The sequence below is a fragment of the Bos javanicus genome, chromosome X, assembly GCF_032452875.1.
Source record: "Bos javanicus breed banteng chromosome X, ARS-OSU_banteng_1.0, whole genome shotgun sequence".
NCBI lineage: Eukaryota > Metazoa > Chordata > Mammalia > Artiodactyla > Bovidae > Bos > Bos javanicus.
The window spans coordinates 17526108-17549839 of NC_083897.1; the positions used below are offsets into that span (position 1 = coordinate 17526108).

A 23732-nucleotide genomic window follows, 5' to 3' on the forward strand; every position below is an offset into this window, starting at 1 on the left:
TTGTTGAAAGAGGGTGTTTGCTATGACCAGTGCGTTTGATTGGCAAAACTCTGTTAGCCTTTGCCCTGCTTCATTTTGTACTCCAAGGCCAAACTTGTCTCTTACTCCAGGTATCTCTTGACTTCCTACTTTTGCATTCCAATCCCTTATGATGAAAAGGGCATCTTTTTTGGTGCTAATTCTAGAAGGGTTTGTAGGTCATCATAGAACTGTTCAACTTCAGCTTCTTTGGCATTAGTGGTTGGGGCAAAGAATTGGATTACTGTGATGTTGAATGGTTTGTCTTGGAAAGAAACAGATCATTCTGTCGTTTTTGAGATTGTACTGCATTTTGGACTCTTATTGACTATGAAGGCTACTCCATTTCTTCTAAGGGATTCCTGCCCACAGTAGAAGATAAAATGGTCATCTGAATTAAGTTCGCCCATTCCAGTCCATTTTAGTTCACTGATTCCTAATATGTCGATGTTTGCTCTTGCCATCTTCTGTTTGACCACTTCCAATTTACCTTGATTCGTGCACCTAACATTCCAGATTCCTATGCAATATTGTTCTTTACAGAATCGGACTTTACTTCCATTACCAGTCACATCCACAACTGGGTGTTGTTTTCTCTTTGACTCTGTCTCTTCCTTCTTTCTGGAGTTCTTTCTCTACTCTTCTCCAGTAGCATATTGGGCACCTACTGACCTGGGGAGTTCATCTTTCAGTGTCTATCTCTTTGCCTTTTCATACTGCTCATGGGGTTCTCAAGGCAAGAATACTGAAGTGTTTTGCCATTCCCTTCTCCAGTGGACCATGTTTTGTCAAAACTCTCCACCATGACCTGTCTGTCTTGGGTGGCCCTACATGGCATTTCTCATGGTTTCATTGAGTTAGACAAGGCTGTGGTCCATGTGATCAGTTTGGTTAGTTTTCTTTGATTGTGGATTTCATTCTGCCTGCCTTTTACAAATAGCTGAGAAAAGAAGAGAAGGTAAAGGCAAAGGAGATAAGCAAAGATACACCCATCTGAATGCAGAGTTCCAAATAATAGCAAGGAGAGATAAGAAAGCCTTCCTCAGTGATCAATGCAAAGAAATAAAAAAAAATCAGCAGAGGCCACAGGATTGGAAAAGGTCAGTTTTCATTCAAATCCCAAAGAAAGGCAATGCCAAAGAATGTTTAAACTACCACACAATTGCACTCATCTCACACGCTAGCAAAGTAATGCTCAAAATTCTCTAAGCTAGGCTTCAATAGTACTGTGAAAACTTCTTCAAAAGATGGGAATACCAGACCACCTTACCTGCCTCCTGAGAAATCTGTATGCAGGTCAAGAAGCAACAGTTAGAACCAGACATGGAAAAAGAGACTGGTTCCAAATTGGGAAAGGAGTACATCAATGCTATATACTGTCACTCCGCTTGTTTAACTTATATGCAGAGTACATCATGTGAAACGCTGGACTGGATGAAGCACAAGCTGGAATCAAAATTGCTGGGAGAAATATCAATAACCTCAGATATGCAGATGATACCACTCTGACGGAAGAAAGCGAAGAGGAACTGAAGAGCCTCTTGATGAAAGTGAAAGAGCAGAGTGAAAAAGCTGGCTTGAAACTCAGCATTCAGAAAACCAAGATCATGGCATCTGGTCCCATCACTTCATGGCAAATAGATGGGGAAACAATGGAAACAGTGAGAGACTTTATTTTCTTGAACTCCAAAATCACTGCAGATGGCGACTGAATTCATGAAATTAAAAGTCGCTTGCTCCATGGAATAAAACCTCTGACCAACCTAGACAGCATATTAAAAAGCAGAGACATTACTTTGCCAACAAAGGTCTGTCTAGTAAAAGCTATGGCTTTTCCAGTAATCATGTATGGATGTGAGAGTTGGACTATAAAGAAAGCTGAGTGCTAAAGAATTGATGGTTTTGAACTGTGGTGTTGGAGAAGACTCTTGAGAGTCCCTTGGACTGCAAGGAGATCCAACCAGTCCATTCTAAAGGAAATCAGTCTTGACTATTCATTGGAAGGACTGATGCTAAAGCTGAAGCTCCAATACTTTGGCCACTTGATGTGAAGAACTGACTCATTGGAAAAGACCCTGATGCTGGGAAAGATTGAAGGCAGGAGGAGAAGGGGACGACAGAGGATGAGATGGTTGGATGGCGTCACCGACTCAATGGACATGAGTTTGAGCAAGCTCCGGGAAATGGTGGAGGACAGGGAAGCCTGGCAGGCTGCAGTCCGTGGGGCTGCAAAGAGTTGGACGTGACTGAGCATCTGAACTGACAGACTGAGTTCATTTCCTACTGATGTCTGCCCTGTGAGTAGAACAGATGTGTTGAAGGCTGGATGGATTTGTATTCATCACAGTGGTCCTTTTCCAAGAATGATAAATACTTTGGGTTCCAAAAGATTAAAGACAAACAGATAAACCCTAGCACGGGTGCCTGGTGACTTGATTGGCTCTCTTTATATTCATCCAAATGACTCAGTGATGTATTTTCAGCTTTTCTTGCCCTAATGATCTCTCTTAGTGCCACTGATTTTGTTAGGTTTTTAATATTTTACACCTCTCTGTGCAGTTTCTTCATCTGCAAAACAGAAATAATAATGGTACCTACCCCACAGGGTTGTTGGGAGGATAAAATCAATTGCTTCACAGAAAATGCTGAAAACATTACTCAGTATATATTAAACACTCAAAAAAAGTGAGCTCTTGTTATCATGCCAAATCTATCACTACCTCCTTCATGCTGTCTCTGAATGGCACTGGGATCTGCCCAGTTGCCCAACGAAGGAACAATCATCTGGTTCTTGACTACTCTTTCTTCTTCATCTTGCCACATCTAAACAATTGGGCTCTGTTGATTCTTCTTTTTAATGTGCATAGAGATTTCCAAAATGCAAGTCTGACCACGTCATAATTCTCCCGTAACTCGTACTCTCCCAAACTCTCAACCTTCATATACACACACGTGGAAAATCTTACACCAGCCAACCAGAGTGCCACCTCTGATCTCTGGGTGGTGTGCCCTGCAGTAGTACGTTGAGAAGGATTATGAGGTCACATCTGGACCCAGTGGAATGGGGTGCTGTGATTGATTATCAATGTCTGCCATGAGAGGGGTGGGGGTGGGGAGGCTGATGACCCATATGTTGTGAATTTATAGACCCTGCTATAGGATCAAGGCCAAGCTCCTTAACAAGGCAGAGAAGGCTTTCATGCTCTGACCCTAACTAATCTTCTGGCCTCACCTCTCGCCTCTCTTTGCTGTGGCCCATCATGCTGCATATTGTTCCCAGAACCACCATGCTCTTTCTCACCTCCATGTCTTTTCTCATATTATCCTCCTGCCTTTCAATGCCTTCCACCTTTCCCCTGACTCTTACACATCGTTTTAAGATTCAGCTTACTTTCTGACCACCCTGTCTGGGTTTGAAGCTTTTCCTTTGTGTTTCCACAACCCCATGTGCATATAGCAATCCATACCTTAATCACATCACATCATAATTATCTAGTTCAGTGTCTGTCCCCCATGCTCCCGACTGGACTAGGTGCTTACATGGGCAGGTACTGTGCTTATTCATAGCTGTATGGCCAGGGTCACGCGACCAAAACTTACTGAGCACCGGTGATGTGTCGGGCACTGGCCATCACCTGACTTCAAGCTCATAATGGCTAGAATGGGTATTAACAAAACAAAGCACTCTGCCGAGGGCAAGGATTCACTGTGGAGGAAGGCACATCTGAGCTGAGTTTTAAAGGTAAAGAAGGGGAAACTTTTCTGGGCTCAAAAACCAGCATGTGCAGAGTATTAACAGCCAACAATTATTAGAACCCACCGAGGGGCACACACTGAGCTAAGTGCTTTATGTGTGTCGCAAAGACAGGGATTTATAAAGGCTCAGGCAGGCCTTAAAGAGCAGAACAGCAAGTTCAGGAACAGCTAGAAATTCAAAGTAGTTGGAACATAGGGTGGGGTAGGGATTAGCGGGAGACAAGATTAGAGGAGGAGGCTGGGCTGTGAGATCTGGCTTCAGGACTTCTCATTGTTTCCTGGAATCCAGGGACAGCAAGAAGAATGCCCTTCTGACCTCAAATTGCCATCGTAGGGAGACTACAACAGCTCCTTGAAGGAAGGTAGACTAATTTCCATTCCTTAAACTGAATCTGATTCTAAATTCCTTTGAGACGCTAAAACTCCTGTTTTAGGCTCAAGTATGCCTTATGTATTCAGGTTGAGAAAGCCCTGGAACTGAAATGTGCATAATTTCTACAGATACTGCCCAAATCATTACCACTACCAAAACCTAATCCATCTTCATGAAGTGGCGGATGGGGAGAAGGAAAGCCAGAACATAAAAAACTAAACGGAGAGAGAATTCATGGCTCCATGCTCTAAAACGCCTGAGTCAGAAAGATATTAGGGCAGAAAAGTGCTATCTCTGGATGTCAACTAAAAATGATAAAGCATTTATGAGCCAATAGACATGAAATCCTTTCATTATTGATTTAGTCTTCTAGTGCTGTGTGCACAGACACGTTCAGAAATCTGCAGAAGCAGAGCACAGACGTTCTGACTGCACTACTGCGTACTTGGGTAGAAAATCTCCAATACCCTGCTCCAACTGCATTTTGGGAGAATCTCATTCCTCAGTCCTATAGCAACCAGTGCTGTTAATGTGAGTATGAGTAACATGTTGCCTCCCGGCACAAACAAGAAAGAAATGTTAAAAGGGAGAGTGGGGGTGTGTTCCAAATTTAGCTTTCCTTCCAACCTCTGCCCATATGGTTGGTGGTTAAAAAAATTATTACCAAGCCAACAAAATGTAACCTGATATTAGGAGTTCCACTCTCAGTCTGTGAAACCAGGGCTAATCCCAGCACACGGCATTCATTTGTCTTAATACCCGCCGATATAGGGAGACTCAGCTCTGAAAGTGGGCCTTGCTTTGGTGCCCCATGAGCTGGTCTACAAGACTCCCATCTAGATTTGGGAGGGAGCTGAAGAGATTTCCATTGGTTAGCAGAGAGATTTCAATGGCAGTCCATCAACCTCAACAGGGAATAAGGGCTTTTGAGGAAGAAAAAAAAAAAAATTTATGCATCTGGTTAATAGTTTCCAAGTTTCCAATTCTAGGATTCCTAAGGAATTCCAAAGGCATCTTAGATTTCAGACTAACTGAAAATGAGGGGCTCTTTCATTTGCCAGCATAACTTTGGAAGAGAGAAATTTTCTCCCACTTGTGGTAGAAAGAGCTATTGATTCAAGCCTAGAAACTTTAAGGTTGAAGGAAGGAAAATAATCTTTCAAAGCACTCCCTTTACCCCATGATGTGCTGGTAAATGTTTAATAACTGGCTCTCTCTCAAAAAAAAAAAAAAAAAGCATGCATGTTGGCTTATTTTAAATTTTGTTGGAATAAAGGATGTGGGTCATACAATTTACATATCATAAAATCTATCAATATTCTTTAAACTCCAAAAAAAGCCAGTTGGTTTTCATAGAATGCTTTCACTGACTCTTGCCAGACTCTGGCATCTGTAGCCAGGCCAAGGTTGCAATTGACAAGCAAGTGTAGTTCCTGCAAGAACACTGCTTGATATATTGGTTTACATTAAGGAACAGGACAAAAATGAAATAACAAAGACTTATGTGGGAACATCACTCCTTTATCAATGACAGGAGTGACTTTTCTGCTAAATTGGATAATAGTTTTCAAATAGTGGAAGAATAGTTTCTCGATGTATTGTGCTATTTATTCGCAACAAAATAGCTACAGAGACAACCCGATTTAAAGTTTAATCTGCACTGCTAACATTTTTTTCCATCACTTTCTTGACTCTAGATTCTAGACAATCAACAAACCAATAAGTCAAGCCCTCATTTGTAGTTTTCAGTGATTTCTGGGGTGTAAATATTTCTGTCATGGTCAATTTCAAGCTAATGATAGTTGGGAAGAGTATAGAGTACTTCTACCACTCAGGCACAAGGAGACACAGATAATGTCAAAAAGGCATAGAGAATATCAAACCAGTCAATTCTAAAGGAATCCAACCCTGAATATTCATCGGAAAGACTGATGCTGAAGCTGAAGCTCCAATACTTTGGTCACCTGATATGAAGAGCCAACTCATTGGAAAAGACCCTAATGCTGGGAAAGATTGATGGCAAGAGAAGAAGGGAGTGGCAGAGGATGAGATGGTTAGATAACATCACCGAATCAATGGACATGAGTTTGAGCAAACTCCGGGAGATAATGAAAGACAGGGAAGCCTGGCATGCTGCAGTTCATGGGGTCGCAAAGAGTCAGACGTGACTGAGTGACTGAACAACAATGGTAAAACTACTAAAATAACCAGGATCTGATGAATTTTAAATGGCTTGTTTTTAATAGAATATAATTATAGCTATATAGAATTTAATTTTTAATAATGGCTATTTTAAACAACTGAGTCATGAAAATTCTGAAAAGAACAGTTGGCTCATGTGAGCCAGTGCGAGCCAGCAGCGGTACCCCACTGCCCCCACCCCCATCTAGACTGCTGCTTGAGTCTATTCCACCTCTGGGTCCAAGGGTAGGGAGCGATCCAAGGCAGAGACAGATAGCGGGTTACCTCTTCCCGCTCAGAGTGGGGTCTGCTGCTCTTTACTGCCAGTCTTCGAGGACGTAAGTCCAGAAGTTGCAATAAGCACTTAGACATCTTTATAGCAATTTGACAGAGAAATTTTTTAGATCTGCTGAGTCTCATAATTAAAAACTGTGGCTTTTATTTTTGTAGGCCTTTTTATCATTTCCTTTTATTATGTCGTACAAAAGTATTGGTCCATGACAGATTTGGGAGGAACAACAATTGCAACAAAAAAGCAAACTAAAAAAATACTCTGGTTCTTCACTAGAGAACCTGAATGTACTGGCCTATTCTTTGAGGCCAGAGTTGGAAGGGAGAGAGTGGTGGAGGAGATAAGGGTGGACTGGACAGCCTTGATATTGACCATTCAGCCATTAAGGATAAAGAATTGTAACTGGAGGAGAGTCCGTATCCCAGTTTGCTTTTCTAACACGAGGCAGGAAGCTACAAGCCTGGAAATAATTGGGGAGAAATTAGAACTGGATTCTCATAGTAGTAAAACAAATCTAGAGGCTGTGAGTGACAGACAGGATGTTGAAGAGAATTGCTCCCTGGAAGAGCCTGCCATTTGTAAGGATCCGTTTGCTTAGGAAAATAGTTGCAGAAAATCATAATTGGTGACAGGTGCTCAAATACAACCAGAAAATCTCTTCTCCACTCCTCTTTCTTTCCTGGAGCCTGAAAAATTGCCTCATTGGTTTGCTCCAACAACTTGGTTCTCTTTTGTTCTACTTACATGTCTGCATCATAAAACCACAGCATCTCAGAGCTATTCAGGACCATGGAAGTCAAGAGCCCCTAATGTAGGTGTCTATCCATTCTCTGACATTCCACTCTACCCTCACACCAAGCCAATGTTTCTGATATATGGTTGTTCATTCACTCAGTCGTGTCCGACTCTGTGACCCCATGGATGGCAGCACGCCAGGCTTCCCTGTCCTTCATTATCTCCCAGAGTTTGCTCAAACTCATGTCTATTGAGTCGATGATGCCATTCAACCATCTCATCCTCTGCCACGCCCTTCTCCTTTTGCTTTCAATCATTCCCAGCATCTCAGCTCTTTGCATCAGGTGGCCAAAGTACTGGAGCTTCAGCTTCAGATACATGGTTACTCACTCTCTAGTCAAACACCTCCAGAGTCAGGAAGCTGATTTCCTAGAGCAATCCATTCCACTGAAGAATTGCTTAAAGTGGAAAGTTTAACCTTTTTGTCAGCCAAAATATATTTCCTTATAAATTCCAAGTATTGGTTCTAGATCTATTCTCATCTTCCATATGCAAGACCTCTAAATAGTAGAAAGTGAAAGTGAAGTTGCTCAGTCGTGTCTGACTCTTTGCGACCCCATGGACTGTAGCCTACCAGGCTCCTCCGTCCATGGGATTTTCCAGGCAAGAGTGCTGGAGTGGATTGCCATTTCCTTCTCCAGGGGATCTTCTCGACCCAGGAATCGAACCCAGGTCTCCCGCATTGCAGGCAGACGCTTTACCATCTGAGCCACCAGGGAAGCCCCCTAATTCTCCTCTTGTAGAGACTGAACGTTGGGACTTTTTTTCAGTTGTCCTTCCACTGACCCTGTTTGCAGATTCTTCTCCATCCTGCTCACTCTCTTCAGGATGCACTCAAGGCTACAGACTCACAATGTCTCACACAGTGTGGATACACTGTGGGATAGGTATAGGACCTGAGGGATAGGCCCCTCACAGGAGGCCCTATCCAGGTGTTGACTGGAAGAGGGATCTCTTGTCTCTTGGCTCACAACTTCCATTGCTAGGAGGATACTTTGAGGAAGCTAATGAAAGAAGCTTCCCAGGAGGTGCTAGTGGTAAAGAACCTGCCTACCAATGCAGGAGACATAAGACTTGGGTTTGATCCCTAGGTCAGGAAGATCCTCTGGAGGAGGGCATGACAACCCACTCCAGTATTCTTGCCGGGAGAATCCCATGGACAGAGGAGCCTGGCGGACTACAGTCCATGGGGTCGCACAGAGTCGGACATGACTGAAGCGACCGAGCACACACACACAATGAAAGAAGCAGAGCGTGTGAAAGCTACCAAGCAGGATGCAAAGAGAAGCAAATGCTGACAAGTAAACCTTGCCCATGGATAACTGAAGTATTTATCAAACACCTACTGAATGACAACTGTGGGGCAAGGCAGGAGAAGGAAGCAGAGGTTGGCGACTGATTGCTGATGACAAAGACTTGCTTTCTAACCTCTGAGAGGCACATCATTAATCAAAGAAACCACTTCACTCAGAAAGCCATCCTGAATGTGCTAATGAGATTGCCCCCTGGTCTAACAGAGACTGTTCTCAGACACCAGAATTTGCAGACTAGCCTTGACTCCATTTTTGTTTACTTGCTAATTATATTAGTGCTTAAGTCCACCAATGAGCTACAAATTAAGATTCTGTCTGCACAGGTATTCCCATTCTCATCTTTAAAGGTTTTATTTACCATCACCCATATCCATTAGGATTGTTTTAAAAAAAATCAAAAGGCAGTAAGTCAGTCTATTTAGAAACATCAAAAACCAGTAGTGCTTTGGATCATTTTTCTGGATCATTAAACATCTCTTGTACAGGTGTGTACGTAGGCAGGGTCTGTAAGAAGATTTCCTTTCAGAAAGACTAACAACAAAAACTGCCAGTAACGTCATTCCTACCAAAGGAAACTGGAACTCTCCTGTCCCTGGCACAGGCAAATAAGAGGAAGAAAGAGGTGATGGCTGTACCTCTATTCTTTTCGCCATATTAACAAAGTTAACAGACAGCACTGTCTGAATTGGAAAGAGACTTGATAATATGTGTGCGCACTTGTGCAATGCGTGTAGTTTCAGGGGTTTTGTGGAAGGTCAGTGATTGTAAGGCAGCTGATGACTCTGAGTCCCTCCTCTAAGAATGGGACCTCAGCCTGGCTTCATATCTAATCTCCACCTGCAGCCCCTGGGACTGTGCTCACCACGTGCTCTCAGCTTCTCCCTTGTTCTGCAGGCTCATGATTCCTTGCTCCCCTGGGGTCCTCTGATTTGGCTCCCTCTAGAGTCTATCGTCCATCAAGGGAATGTAGGGCCATCACTCAGGTTTGATTAGACATTGAATCTCTCTTTCTGGTGCTCCCAGATCCCTTGGGGATGAAGTGAGGATCCCTTCACTTCTATCTGTCAGCTCAGGTGGAGGCTCTGGGCTGGCCACTTTCCTGCTGGTTCTGCTCTTTCTTTTCTACTAGTAAGTATTGAACCTCCCCCTCCTATTCCTTTCTAGTCACACTAGATCACAGCAATTAGTTGAGGCTGTCACTCAAGTGGCCAACATGGCTTCCTCCAGGGGAATCAATCACCCCATTTAGCCACATTCATATAGTCAACTGTTTCCTTTTCATTTGAAAATTGATGACAAAATATAATACAATGGTCACAAATTGCTCACACTATCCCCAACACTCCCCCAATTCTTACAGTTGTATGGAAGGTCTACCAATAAGCAGAAGCATTATAGCATTTCCCCTGATAAAAGCCTCATGGCCTAATGGTTCAGAGGGCAGTAGACCCACAAACGTGAACCTCAGCATATGTCCTTTAAAATAACAAGACGGTAACTTTAGTTTTTACCTTTCCTTATTCTCATCTTCCACCAGCTTACCTGAAGTAATTCCCTAGTCAACACTAAGGCGTGGGGATGGCCCCTTTCTGGGTACACTTACTCAGTTGGCTGGTAATGTCACTATGTAAGTCTGCATCCAGATCCCTCTGCATGAGCCATGGGAACTGCACAAAGCTCTGGGGTGAGGTGGGAATGGCTGTCTTGTCCATGTATTAGCCTGAACCACCTGGTCTGTGTCTGGGAGAAAAGTGCTATTATAGTGAGCTTTGGTTCCTTCAGCTTCCCTATGGCATTTGATCTCTAAAAGAGAAGATCAAGGCATGAAAGCAGATTGCTTGTAGCTAAGAGCAAGATAGAATGGAAAGAATCAGGGGCCCTTTCATGACCCTACCCAACTCATTGTCCTCCCCTGCCCTGACTGCCCCACTAACACCAAAGAAAACAAAACATAACTAGCTGAGATTCTTTCAAGATGTACGTGACTACTACTTTTGTGACTGGTTATTTGCACAACTCAGCAGACATATTTGTCACTGTTTAAATACCTTCTTACTGGGCTAAAAACAAGTTAATGAGCAACTGAAAATGCTACCCTGGGGATGAAAAAAAGAGAGAGCACATTATAGTGAAATTTGTTGGCCAGAACATTGGGAATTTAATTTATTATTTTATTATTCTTATTTTAGCTGTAGGCTTTTGATGAATAAAATTCAATTATGACCCCATGGTACCAAATAATATTAATAATGTTACCCTAAATGGGTAATTGCTTTATAAAGGATTTTTATATTCATTATCACATGTGTTTCATTCAATTCCTTATGAAGTGGGCAGATCAGGAAATATTTTATTATTTTTGCATATGAGGAATATGAGGCTCAGAGGAGTTGAGTGACTTTGTCCAACACTGGGAGGTAATAGAGCAGAACTGAGACTCAGTTTGTCTGACCCCATAGATGAAATGCCCTCCTTCCCGTGATATCTCAAGCTTCAGCAGCCTAAGGGTAGGAGAGTGTCCCGATCACCCATCAGATGGGACCTACCTCCCAGGGTAAATGACAGGGGGTCCACTTATGCTGAGATCTCATGGTTGAGGGACTGATATCCCAAGGAAGAAGGCTGAAGGGAGTCACTACAGGATCCTAGCTGAGAATTTCGGAAGTGCACTTAGTGGTTAGCAACCTTCAACATAAGTGCCAGAGATCTGACTGCTGGCTTTCCAAGGAGTGCAAAGGAAGTGAGATCAGGTTATTCAAACTGTAGAATACATTGTGGGAACACTGCCATAATCTATTCCTGGACTTGTTACCAGCAGGGCAGTAGAAATCCGCATATATTTTGAGCTCTGAACAGGACTTGATCACTTCCCCATTAAAAATATCCGAGGACATTTCATTCTCCTACAAACCCTGTACTCATTCTTCAGCAGGCAATATGATTTGTTCTAAAGTGTGAAAATTTTGCAGATGTTACCCATGATCAAAGGCCCATTTTAGAGTTCCTCCATTAATTTTACCCTTTTCACCAAGTCAATGACTTACACGTGACTACCAGCCCACATTTATGAGGGTTTGATTTGACAGTTCAGAAGAACAGTTTAAGCCACTGAAGCATCCTTCCCTTATTCTATGTGCACAAGCGTGTTAGGAATCGGAGTATAAGGCTACATCCACTTAAAAAACAAAAAAGAATGAAAATCATTGGCTTAAAAATATTTTCTAATCTCTGTTTTTAGCAAGAGGAGAGTCATTGTTATTTTGCTTCCAGATTGTAAAGTAACTGTAGGGAGGGACTATGAGGTGCAGAGACTCATGGGGCTCACAGCTTCTCTCCAGAACTGCTGGGAAGGGGTGACTGGAAGGGGTGGGGAAGCAGCCAGCTTCTGTCCCTCCCAACAGCTGGGGAAGACAGAGAGGAATGGCAGAAGGGACCTACTGAGACTTGGATTCACCTTCCCTTCCAGTCAGGGAACAAGTGTCAAGTTTTCTTTTTTCAGTCCTCACACTGACATGAAGAGACTGCATGTTTCTTGAGGGCAAATATCTCCACAAGAAACACTGGCTGAGTATGGCAGGAGACTGCCCTTTGGCTCTAGGGCTGGTTCAAGTCCTAGGCCCGAGGTATGTTCCATGGACTGTTCTCCTCACGCTGCCACCAAGCAGCTGAAGCCCCTCTGCCTCCCAGGGAGCCACAAGGACTGTTCCTATATTCTATGGTCTGTTTCTGCTTTCCTCATCCAAAGAAATCAGCTTTTGCAGTATCCATTCTTTGGCCCAGCTTGAGACAAGAGTCTCTTTGTTTTCTGACTCGCTGTTACAAAGATGTTAGGCTCGCCAGCATGCTTTGGCTGTACCCACAGAACAGCACAAGCTGGAGCAAGAAGAGGTCCAGGAGACACAGGGGTGAGGGAGTGCTAACACAGATGTCTCTGAGACAGGTACTTCTTGCTGGGAGGTTTTCTGTGAGCGTAAATTTCAATTGTGTTTCCAACAGCAGGTATGCACATGTGCACACCTACGTATGTGTGTGTGTGTGTACATGTGTGCGCATGGGCATGTGTGTGTGTTTTCTCTGTGGGTGAGACTTGGCGGACAGGAAGCAGATGCTTAAGATGCTTAGTCATCATGTCTTGGCCAGGGACACATGGCCAGAGCTTGCAAAGCTTCTCAGGGCTCAGCCCCAGCCAAAGCTCTGCGAGTTGCCAGCTACCCAAACAGCTTACAATAAGAGCTTTGACAAGGCCAAAAACTAGGAACAATGCTGATGGCAACCTGGCAACAAAACAGTCATCTTATTGCACCAGGTCCATCATGGATGATCTATCTTTGGAAGGGAGTCTGAACATGGGTGTTCAATGCGAGTGCTTTATAACTCATGCGTTAAATTCAATCTTTTCAGAAAATACATGCTGAACTAGGGTTGCTGAGAAAGCCAAAGAGCTTCCAGAGACTTTGGAATAATAATAACAGTCCTCTGGTTGTTATAAATATTTGTAGAGCTTCATAGGTTACAAAGCACTTTCATGCTTATTATCACCTTTGATTTTCACAACCACCCATTGAGGTAGGCAAGTATGATTATCCCCATTTTATAGCTAGAGAAACTGAGGCTCAGAGCAGCTACATAACTTGCTCAAGGTCCCACTGTAGTAAATATGCTAGGACTAGAACCGAAGTATCCTAACCTATCACAGAGATGATGGGCCTTGGGCCTCTCTCATATTCCTTAGAGTACTTAGCTCAATGCAGGGACAGGTTAGTGGCTTCTGGGATGCTTCAAGTATTAAGCCTAAATGCCACAAGAGTTCAATTAGAAAGTGGTAACAACTAAACAAATCACCTAGGAATTGTGTTAATATGACCTCCTGATTCAGTAGGTCTTGAGGTGGGGCCTAAGATCCTGCATTTCTAACAAGCTCCCAGCTGATACAGATACTGTTGCTCCATGGACCCCACTTGGAGTAGCATGGGGTAAGGGGAGATTGCAGAATGTCACTTACCCGGCTTTAGTTGCCATTTATGGGTCTTAAATAAACCAAAAAATAAGGCGATTAATTCTGATCTACATTTGCAGGCTCTTGGAGTTCCCATAGGTCAGTAGCAACAGCAACACACCAGGTGCTTTAACAGTAGGCAACATTTTTGGAGTGTTTACTAGGTCCAGACCCTGTGCCAAGTGCTTTGCATGGATTATTTTATTTAATGGCCACAACACTATGAAACAGGCTGAGAAAAGAGGTAACTCTCCAAAAGGAAAACATTTTAGCCTTGTTTTGAGAAGTGAAAGGAATAGGTCAGCTGTAACTGTGGGTAAGAAGACATCGTTTAGTGGTCATCTCAGCAGCAATTAAATCCAACAATCGGAAAGAAGGGTCAGACTCCAAATTCAGAAAGAAGAATTATAGGAAAAAAGAGAGCACTTGGGAAACTTTAGGATGAAGACTTTTAAAAGTGAATATAGCTCAGAAGGCCTGGTTACTGCTCAGAACTTCTTATGAGCATCCTGGCCTACAAGTGTGCCGAGGGCCAGGCGTGGGCAGCCCTTGGTAAGAAGCCTGGCTTGTCTGACTGGGACAGTCAAAGGAGCTAGTATAGAGAAAATAAGATCTGTTTTAATGTGTAAATAGCTCAGGAGAAGAACAAAACACAGGGAATCTGCATGAAGAAGGTGTCCCTGAAAGACTCCGGTAAGCATGTTGCCAGGGACTAAAGCCAACATCATCACAGACTGTTGGCACTAGCATGGCCAGCGAGAGATGCCTGGGCATTCTCTTCATTTTACAAATGGAGAAACTGACTTCTCAAAAGAGGCAGAAGCTCGTCCCGGGACACATGGGAGTTGGAAGCAAAGCCAAGAATAGAAGCTCCGTGTCCTGCACTTCCTCCAGTGCATCAAAAGCTGGGAATAAGTGAGCCAGGGAGAGCAGCCAGTAGGACTGCTTGCTGGTCAGAGTGCAAAAGAACTGTTCGGGGACAGAAGGGAGACAGGAGAGAGTCTGAACATACTCTGAGCCTTGTTTTTTATTTTCAAGTTGTCTTTTAAAGGAAGGAATTTGGAAGCTCTAAAAGAGACAGAGGTGACCGCACACAGTGTTCCAAGTCTAGCTGACCAAGTGGATGTTGATGTATCACCAGGGTCAGATGGCATCTACCCAGATTTGGGGTAAAACTGTGTAATAGCTGACCAAAGTGTATAGCTTGTTATTCCTAATAGCTATTGTGCCACGAGCCTGGCAGATTGCCAGTGAGTCTCCTCTTCATGAGAAGCATTTCAAAGGGGACTCAAGGAACTCCAGGCAGGTAGGCTCACTGAACATGTTTAGGCAAGTGTACCCTATTGGGAGTAAAGCATCATTTTTTCTGTACATTAAATTAACCACCATTTGTGTAGCATTTTACAGTTGACAAAGCACTTAGGGTTAATCATGCCTAACTAATTGACTAGAATTCTTTGAGAGGATAAATGTGCATTTGGACAAAGGAAAACCAGTAGATGTAATCTATTTATATTTTGAAAAGGCCCTTGACAAGGTCCCACACCAAACACTCTTTAAAAAAGTTAAGTCACCATGGAATTGGGGAATTGCACTTTGAAATGGATAGGGAAGTGGCTTCTGGGCAGGAGAGCAAGAGGAGGGATAAACAGGGACTTCTGGAGAAACACGAACAGTGGTGTGTACTAAGGATCAGCATGGGGACCAGTTACTAGTTTGCTGAGTCATCTAAGCAGCCTTTAGCTGACCACAAGCTTTTCGGGGGGAGCAAAATGCAAAGCAGATTTGTCCAATAAATGGCCTCTGAAAGCTGACTGCCTGACTCTGAATCCTGACTCTGACCTTAGCCACTGCATGACCTTAAGCAAATTACCCTACCTCTTCCAGCATCAGTTTTCTCATCTGTAAAGTGGGAATAATAATAGTGGTGTTGTGAAAATGACATGAGGCAATGTGTGTGAATTTCTGGCACAGCACTTGCAGCATGCTAAGTGTCCAATAAACAAAACCTTCTATGAGTTTTACTTATTATGTGTACTCAACATTCTTTCTGTAGGATGCCAGGCTCTGAGTGACCATGTTATGCCTTAGGAATGGAACTTGGGAGACAGTGCAGACTATTTCTTGAATGAATTGGCAGAATTTGTTTTAGTAATTCAGAGGGCAGAGATAAGTATGCAATGAGATGGTTGTGAAAGATTTCATTGAAGGAAACAAACAATTACAGAGTATCCAGTATGTTGCAGATACTGGGACAGATGCTTCACAAACTTTTTCCCTTGGTTTGATCCTGAACTAGTTGCTTAATGATGGATGGATCAAATGGAGCCCCTTTTGATGGATAAGGGGATGGAGATTTAGCTAGGAGGCTAAGAACTGACCCAGGTCCTGCTAGCTCATAAGGAATAGAGCCAGAATTCAAATACAAGTTTACTCGACCCCTAAAAATATTTTCACTGCATAATACTTGAAATGCATTTTTAGGGATGGGTATAATTCAATAGAAAATAAAAGGGTATGTACATAGAAATAAATGTGGGGAACATTTGAAGACAGGAATAAGAACAGTATGTCAATTCATGCTCCTGGGGGATGAGTATGGTTTGTTCTTTCTGAAGTGTAGGGTTGCTGTGGGGCTAGTGGTGGGAAGTGACACTGGAAGGATACTTTAGGCTAGACCAGAAAGCCCTCAGAACTCTGCTAAGGAGTCTGAGCATAACCCTCTAGGCAACGGGGACAGGATGAAAGGAGCTGAGCTAGGAAGAGGTAGGAGACGCTTTAGAAAGATTAACCTGGCAGCTGTACAAGGTGAATTTGGTGGAATCTTCTGCCTGGGTCTCTGATTCTTTGTTCTCTAATCTGTTAGCCTAAGGCTCTCAATACTCCTGGCTTATCCTAGAAGCCTGGAGACCACTTACAATGTGATCTTAGCATAGGCAGGGGTGGGGGATGTGAGGAAAGGAGGATAGAAAGGAAACCGTGAGAGAAGCAGGAAAAAAATTATAAATCATCTACAGAGATTTGGTGCCCAACTATATATGAAAGGCAAGGGAGACGAGTCAAAGATGACTTCAGTTTTAAGCCTCAGAGACTGGGATAATGGTAGTGGCATTAGAAAAATAATGATATTAAGGGAGGAACCAGTTTGAGATGGTCTATTATTAAGTTTGATTTATGATACATAGAGTTAGGGGTAATGGTGGGAAAGTCAGGAAGAAAGCTAGTAAGTAGCTGGAGATCTGGGAAGGTAGCTCAGGAGACCAGTGAAGACTGGAGGTAATGATTTTATGAGTTATCCCCACAGTGGTATAATACTTAAAGAATGATCACGGCAGCATTAACCACACAGCCAAGAGGTAGAAACAGCCTAAATGTCCACTGATGGCTAAAGGAATAAAGTAATCATGGACAGGCATACAGTGGAACATTATTTAGCCTTAAGAAGAGGGAAATCATGTAGTCATTCACTACAATGTGGATGAAACTTGAGGACATCATGCTGGGTGAAATAAACCAGTCACAGAAGGGCTATGTGACTCCGCTTCTATGAGGGAGTGAAGTAGCCAAACTCATAGATGCAGAAAGTCAAATGCTGGTGCCAGGGACTGAGGGAGGGGGAAAGGGAAGTTAGTGTTTAATGGGGACAGATTTTCAATCATACAAATGAAGAAGTCTAGAGATGTGCTGTACAATCTAATAATTATTATTAATAACAATACTGTACACTTAAAAGTTTGTTATGAGGGACTTCCCTGATGGTCCAGTGGCTAAGACTGTGCTCCCAAGGCAGGGGGCCCAGGTTCCAACCCTGGTCAGGGAACTAGATCCTATCCCACAACAAAGGGTTCACATGCTGCAACTCAAGATCCTACACGCCACAATGAAGATCAAAATTCTTATGCGTGGCAATTAAAGACTTGGTACAGTCAAAAAAAATAAATGATTTTAAAAAGTTTGTTAAGAGGGTAGATTTCATGTTAGATTTTTTTTGCCAGAATTAAAAAAAAAAAAAAGAACTTACAGAAATCATTTTAAAAAATGAAATAGCCAAAGTAGATAAGATACGTATTTTCTCTGGAGAAGTGAGAAAACATAGAAGCTTAAGAAGAGATTCAGTTTCAGGACAGCATTAGAAAGAAATAGGGAAGGAAAGAGGCTGCAACAGAAAGAGGAGCTTGTAGGGTCTCAGAGGCCACAGGCAATAGGATTTCAAGGAGAAGGCTGTGCATTGCAGAAGAACGGACACCAGAAGTCTTAAGACCCAAGTTGGATTTCTAGCTCTTTCATTTAGATGAATCTCATTTCTTCTCTGAGCCCCAATTTTCTTGTAGTCATACACTACTTTATCTCTCTGTATAAATGGAAACAAGAATGCCTATCCATACGAAAGCATTTTGAACATTGGGCGAACAGATACAAATGTAGCTTGTGAAGAAATATTTTTTGTTATGGCTGTTTGCCTTCTTGGCGGCATCAGCTCTCTATTTTTCTTCTACTTGTTTTTAGGTAGCTGTACAGTTATGTAGCATAGCCTATCAGTGTTAAACTACTACTGGAAAAAAACCCAATATGACATTCTCAGAGGGGAAGGTCACCTAATGTCTTTTCTTTGAAAGTTACCCCATCATTGGTTTTTCACTAGGCTCTTAAGATTGCATTTCTTTTTGCACCTCTTTTTATAACTGAGAAGAACCAAGGAAATTTCCAGTAGGAAACAAAGCCAACTGATTGAGGTCAGTTCATTTTAGACAATGAAAACCAGGAAGTTACCCTTTTAGGTCCAGAGAATTTTTAAAAAGCTACCTGAAAACTTCATTTTTCTAAAGTGTCACCTTTCCTTGATGGCATTGTGTGTTACAGAGATTTTAGGGAAGTTAGAAAGAGCAGATTCAATTGGTATTTAATTCCCAAGCATCACCACTTTAGCTCAGATTTGAACCAGCACTAATCACTTACCCGCAAGGAAGCGAAGCTGGTTCTTCACTTTCATCATTCCATCACCAGAGCCTCCGATGCACTCATCTTCATCATCGCCACAGTCTCCACTTTCAAGCCCTTCCTCATCAAGGTTTTTATCCAGAACTCTGCCTTTGGGTACAGACATGGTCCTCAGGAGCTGAAAGAAAACAACCAGGATTGCAGCAACTTTTTATATTTCTCAGGTAGGTCTAAGACAGTGTGTTTTTAACGGGAAGCATTTTAAAATGTGAAAAAGAGCTACATAGAAAGTTTTAAAAATCATTTTCAAACTTTACATAGACATACATTGCTTATATTCTTTAGAGCTGCATACTTCTGGACCTTTCCATAGCATTTGACATGATTCTCCACTCTTCCACTCTATTTCCACCATCAGTAGCCAGAATGAGTATTGTATCAGAACTTCCCCATGTCTTCAGCCTCCGTGGGAGGAGAAGTCACTGATGAGGAACTAAGTCATGATAGGCAAAGCATATTTATAGGCTGAGAGAACACCAAGTTCAGAAAAGATGCCTGTGAAAGCCCACTAGATCTATATTTACATTCACCTAATTAAATCAGCAAATGCATCCCACCACATGAAGAAAATGGCAGTGACATTTTATACACATTTAGATAAATACTTATAATTAATTGTTTCATACTATGCCCTGACCACTTGAAAAACTTTAAAAAATATCTCCATCTTCTACAGTTTCCATAAGATGCTTTGAGATTCATTCTGCTTTATTGTAGATCATATACCTAATAAGAGGCATGCCTGTTTTGCTCTGCAGTATCTGGCCTTTCAGTCACACAGTCGATGCCTTTTTAATTTTAGGGTGACTTCCACTCCCAAAAGTCTCACCACAGACTCAGAAGCCCAGCTCACAGCATGAGTGGTCTTCTGAGGGCAATTTTACTTTTCCTCACCATCTCTCTCCAAGGCTGTATTCCAATACCCTCTGTTCCTACTGTAGCTTCTGCCCCACCATCCATGTTTAGTCCTAAATATCAGTCCACCTCCTATTTTTAAATAGTGGACAACAAAAGATGTGGATATGCAGAAAGTGAGACTTTCGCAACTGCAGAACAAGTATCCAAGAAAAGAAACGCTGCATATTTACACAGGCACATTTTGGTTTCCGTGGCTTTCACTGTCTGTGTTCACTGTCCCTGCAAAATATACTTTTCTGCTCTCCACCTGTGATTTAGCTGTTACACCATGATCTACTTGGAACAAGCTATATACCATAGAGAAATGTGACTCTGCAGGTTTGTTTCCCTTTCTAAGCAAAGAAAGAAAAATCCACAATAAAAAGCTGGCTCTTTCCTGGGCAACAGCCTCTAATGGTATCAGTGAAGCCAACCCCTCTATCATCTACTCCAGCACCATCTCCACCATCAAACTCGAAACACATTTCCTTCTCTACCCTTTCCCCCATCCTACACATCTAAACGTATAATACAGACACAAAGGCTGGGATAAGCCAGACCAGCAGTTCTCTAACATTTAGATTTCAGGACCCCTTTATACTCTTATTGGGACTATCATGGAACTTTTGATTATACAGTTGTATCTATCAACATTACCATCTCAGAAATTACAACTGAGAAATTAAAAGGAATATTTAAAAACATAACAAATAAAAATCCCATAACATGTTAACATAAATAGCATTTTTAATGAAAAAGAAATATATTTTCCCCTGACATAAACCCATTAGAAGGAAGGCTGGCATAGTTTGACATTTTTGCAAGTATCTTTAATATCTAGCTTCATATGATACCTGGATTAACGTATCTACTTCTCCCTTCAATTTGTTGTTATATGTTGTTTCAGTTGAAACATTTGCAGAAAATCCAGCCTCTCACAGGTATGTAATGGGAAAAGACAGAAGTATTTTATTAAGAGTAGCCTTTTCAGATAATTCTGGATATTTTTCATTGAAACTACATAAAAACTCAACAAGTGAAAAAGCTTACTTGCAGTGTTGAATATGAAACCATATAAGTAAACTTTCCATGTTATGTTACATTAAAATCCATTGGTATGTTTTGAATTTTGAATGGGCCTTTTACCCATTTTGTCTCATCATGCACAGATCATCTGGAAAATAATGGTTCACTGAGCTCTGCAGGTCTCCCAAATGTTGACACCTTTCATTATATGATATTTTAAAAATCACATTCATTAACATCACCTCCAATCTCATTTAAAAAGTCTCTGAAGCATTGGGAAGCTCTCAGGGTCATGGTGGTAGATACAAGTTTTCCAAAATTTTAATTTACTCTTTAAAGTTTGAATTTTATCCGTGGCAACAAACACTGTCAGTATTTCCTTTAACTGTCAGGCTCTCTTTGTTCCTTTCAAATAAAACGTCTAACAAATACTCAAGCCTGCATAACCATAGTTTGTCAGTCAGTAAAACAGGCTAATTTAGCTCATGGCTTAAATAATCTCACAAATGCTTTTCCTTCAGACACATATCAACTCAGTTTGTAGCATAAGTACCTTACACGTAAGTCAAATGTCATAACACAGAATGTATTTTTTAAAGTACACTCAATTGTTAAGGTTTAATATATTAATCATTTGTACTGCTTTAGCAATGATATTCTTAAGTGGAGTGCCTTTTATTTTCCTGCAAGTGTAATGATTTCGAGTACAATTTGGTGTCACTGCCTTGATTCATACTGTGGTACTGACAGTTGTTCTCACTATTGCTTCTGTACCATCAGTGCAAATATCAGCACAGTGAAAAGGCAAATAATATTTAGTATTGTTGGGCAAGTCATTTTGACTGTGTGGGTCCTTGGGTTTCATGGACTACCAGGGTTCATTAACTATTTAAGTACTACTACCTAGACGATGTCATTTCAGTTTGACCAAACCACCCTAATTTCTTCCATTACCATTATGAAATGTACGGGAAAACTGCTTTTAACATACACGTTTTAAGGCCAATTTTGAAAAATACATCTTTCATGTATGTCACAGATTACCTGAATTAGAACTGTTCACATAAGGGGAATCTGTGGTTAGATACAGCCTTGTGGACTTGCTATTTCTCAAGCACATCTCACATCTGTGCCTTTTATTAATCCCTTCAGCAAACATTAATTGAGCACCTAATGTGAGTTGTTTTCATTTCCGTCGATTGAAAGCACTCCATCCTTTCAAGCCAAGTTCAAATGTCACTTCCTTAATAAAGCCTTCTTGGCCACCACAGATGCTCATTATAATTCTCCCTTTCCCTCTTCCAGCACTGCTCCCTGTATCTGTACCTCCCAAACAGCACTTTATGAATGCAACCTGGTATTATTTATTGTACATGTGGCTTCACTCCACCAGCAGACAGTGAATGCCTTATTTATCTTTGAACCCCATACCATTGAAGGCAGTGTCTGGCACATAGTTGTCGTTGAGTCACTAAGTTGTAGCCAACTCTTTTGTGACCCCATGGACTGTATGTAGCTTTCCAGGCTTCTCTGTCCATGGGATTCTCCAGGCAAGAATACTGGAATGGGTTGCCATTTCCTCCTCCAGGGGATTTTCCTGACCCAGGGATCGAACCCTCATCTTCTGCATTGGCAGGCAGGCTCTTTACCACTGAGCTACCAGGGAAGCCCCTGGCACATGATAGGCACTCAATAGCACTGAACTGAAGCAAAAGGAAGTGGCATGGCATATTTAATTCTCTAAGAGCTACTTCCACAACCTCATAAAAAAAGAGAAAGCCAAAGCACAGATGAATTATAGAAAAACTTGTAAATGAATAGCTAAAGGCTTTTGGATGACCCTGGCTGAGATCTGTAGCTAATCTTTGAGAGGCTGTTTTCCAACCTCGTGTACAATGCCTCCAGTATTCTCTGGTATTTCAGTTTTTTTTTTTTTAAGTGCAATTAAAAAAAAAAAAACTTTAAAACTTTGCCAGTGAAATTACTTCTTTAGTTCTTAAATTACTCCCACTTGGGTGACAACTTCAGCATTGAAGAAGGATTATAGCACACTTTCCAACCATATTACATACACGTTGCTGATGAGCCTAACCCTCACACATTAACAAAACCAATCCAAACCTAGAAAGCTAATGTTAATGCAAAAGTCTTAAAGGACTCTGAAGCGCCAGAGTGTTGAAAGAAGGGTAATGTGTCAGAGATGAGGAGCTGCCAGTGAGGACTGTGGATTTAGTACAGCCTGGAATTTGGCATAGAAATCAAATCAGCTAATTACAATTCACAATATTGACCTTTTTGTTCCCTCTGTCACTCTTTACAATGTCTTCCAGACTGAATGCTCACTTTATGAAAGGAAAGTTATGAGGACCTTGTACAGTTAACTTTAGGTGCCTAATGCTTTTGATTAACTGTTTGCCATTTTCAAAGGACAATATCCTATTAGCTTTTTAAAAGCCAGGGCTCAGAATAATGATTAGTAATGTAAACGATCTTATTAAAACACTGGTCTGATGATTTTGCTCCACGACCCCACTGAAACATTCGCGAAACCTGACATTTCTGCCTTGCATCATTCGGCCGGCCCTAGCGAGAAGTACACGAGACCTTTCCACTGCGCAGCTTTTTCCATTTTCTACCCTCCTTGCTACTCTGTTGACTCACATGAAACTTTCACAGTTGCTTAAATATACAATCAGTTTTTATTTTATGATGTCATATTTTCATTATGTAAGTATTAAAATAGAAAGATGAAAGAAAGGGATATAAGGGAGAAATTCCAATTTCCAAACTTTAAGAACCAGTGTTTGGTTTTCGAGGGTAGGGTTTGTTTCTAATGGCTGTATTTTTACACAGTTGAACTTGCATTTTAGAATTTAGAGTGACTTGGGTTAGAATCCTGGCTTTCCCCCTTATTAACTTCTTTTCTTCCACTACTAACTTTGCTGCTTAATCTCCCTAAACCACAATGTCCTCATCTGTAAAATGAGGGAAATGCCTGTCTTCTAGAATTGTTGTAATGAATAAATGTGATCAATGTAATACTTCAAATGTGTTTAAAACACCTTCACAGTGCCCTCCAGGGATCTA

At 41.7% G+C, this 23732-nt stretch overlaps 1 protein-coding gene across 1 annotated transcript in view; it reads right to left on the reverse strand.

The window, feature by feature from the left end:
* The window catches only part of GPC3 (glypican 3), a 459188-nt gene that overhangs the window by 42267 nt on the left and 393189 nt on the right, over positions 1-23732 (reverse strand). The window contains exon 7 of the mRNA XM_061408363.1: positions 18681-18840. Coding sequence (XP_061264347.1) covers positions 18681-18840 — 160 coding nt within the window. The remainder of the gene's footprint in view (positions 1-18680; positions 18841-23732) is intronic.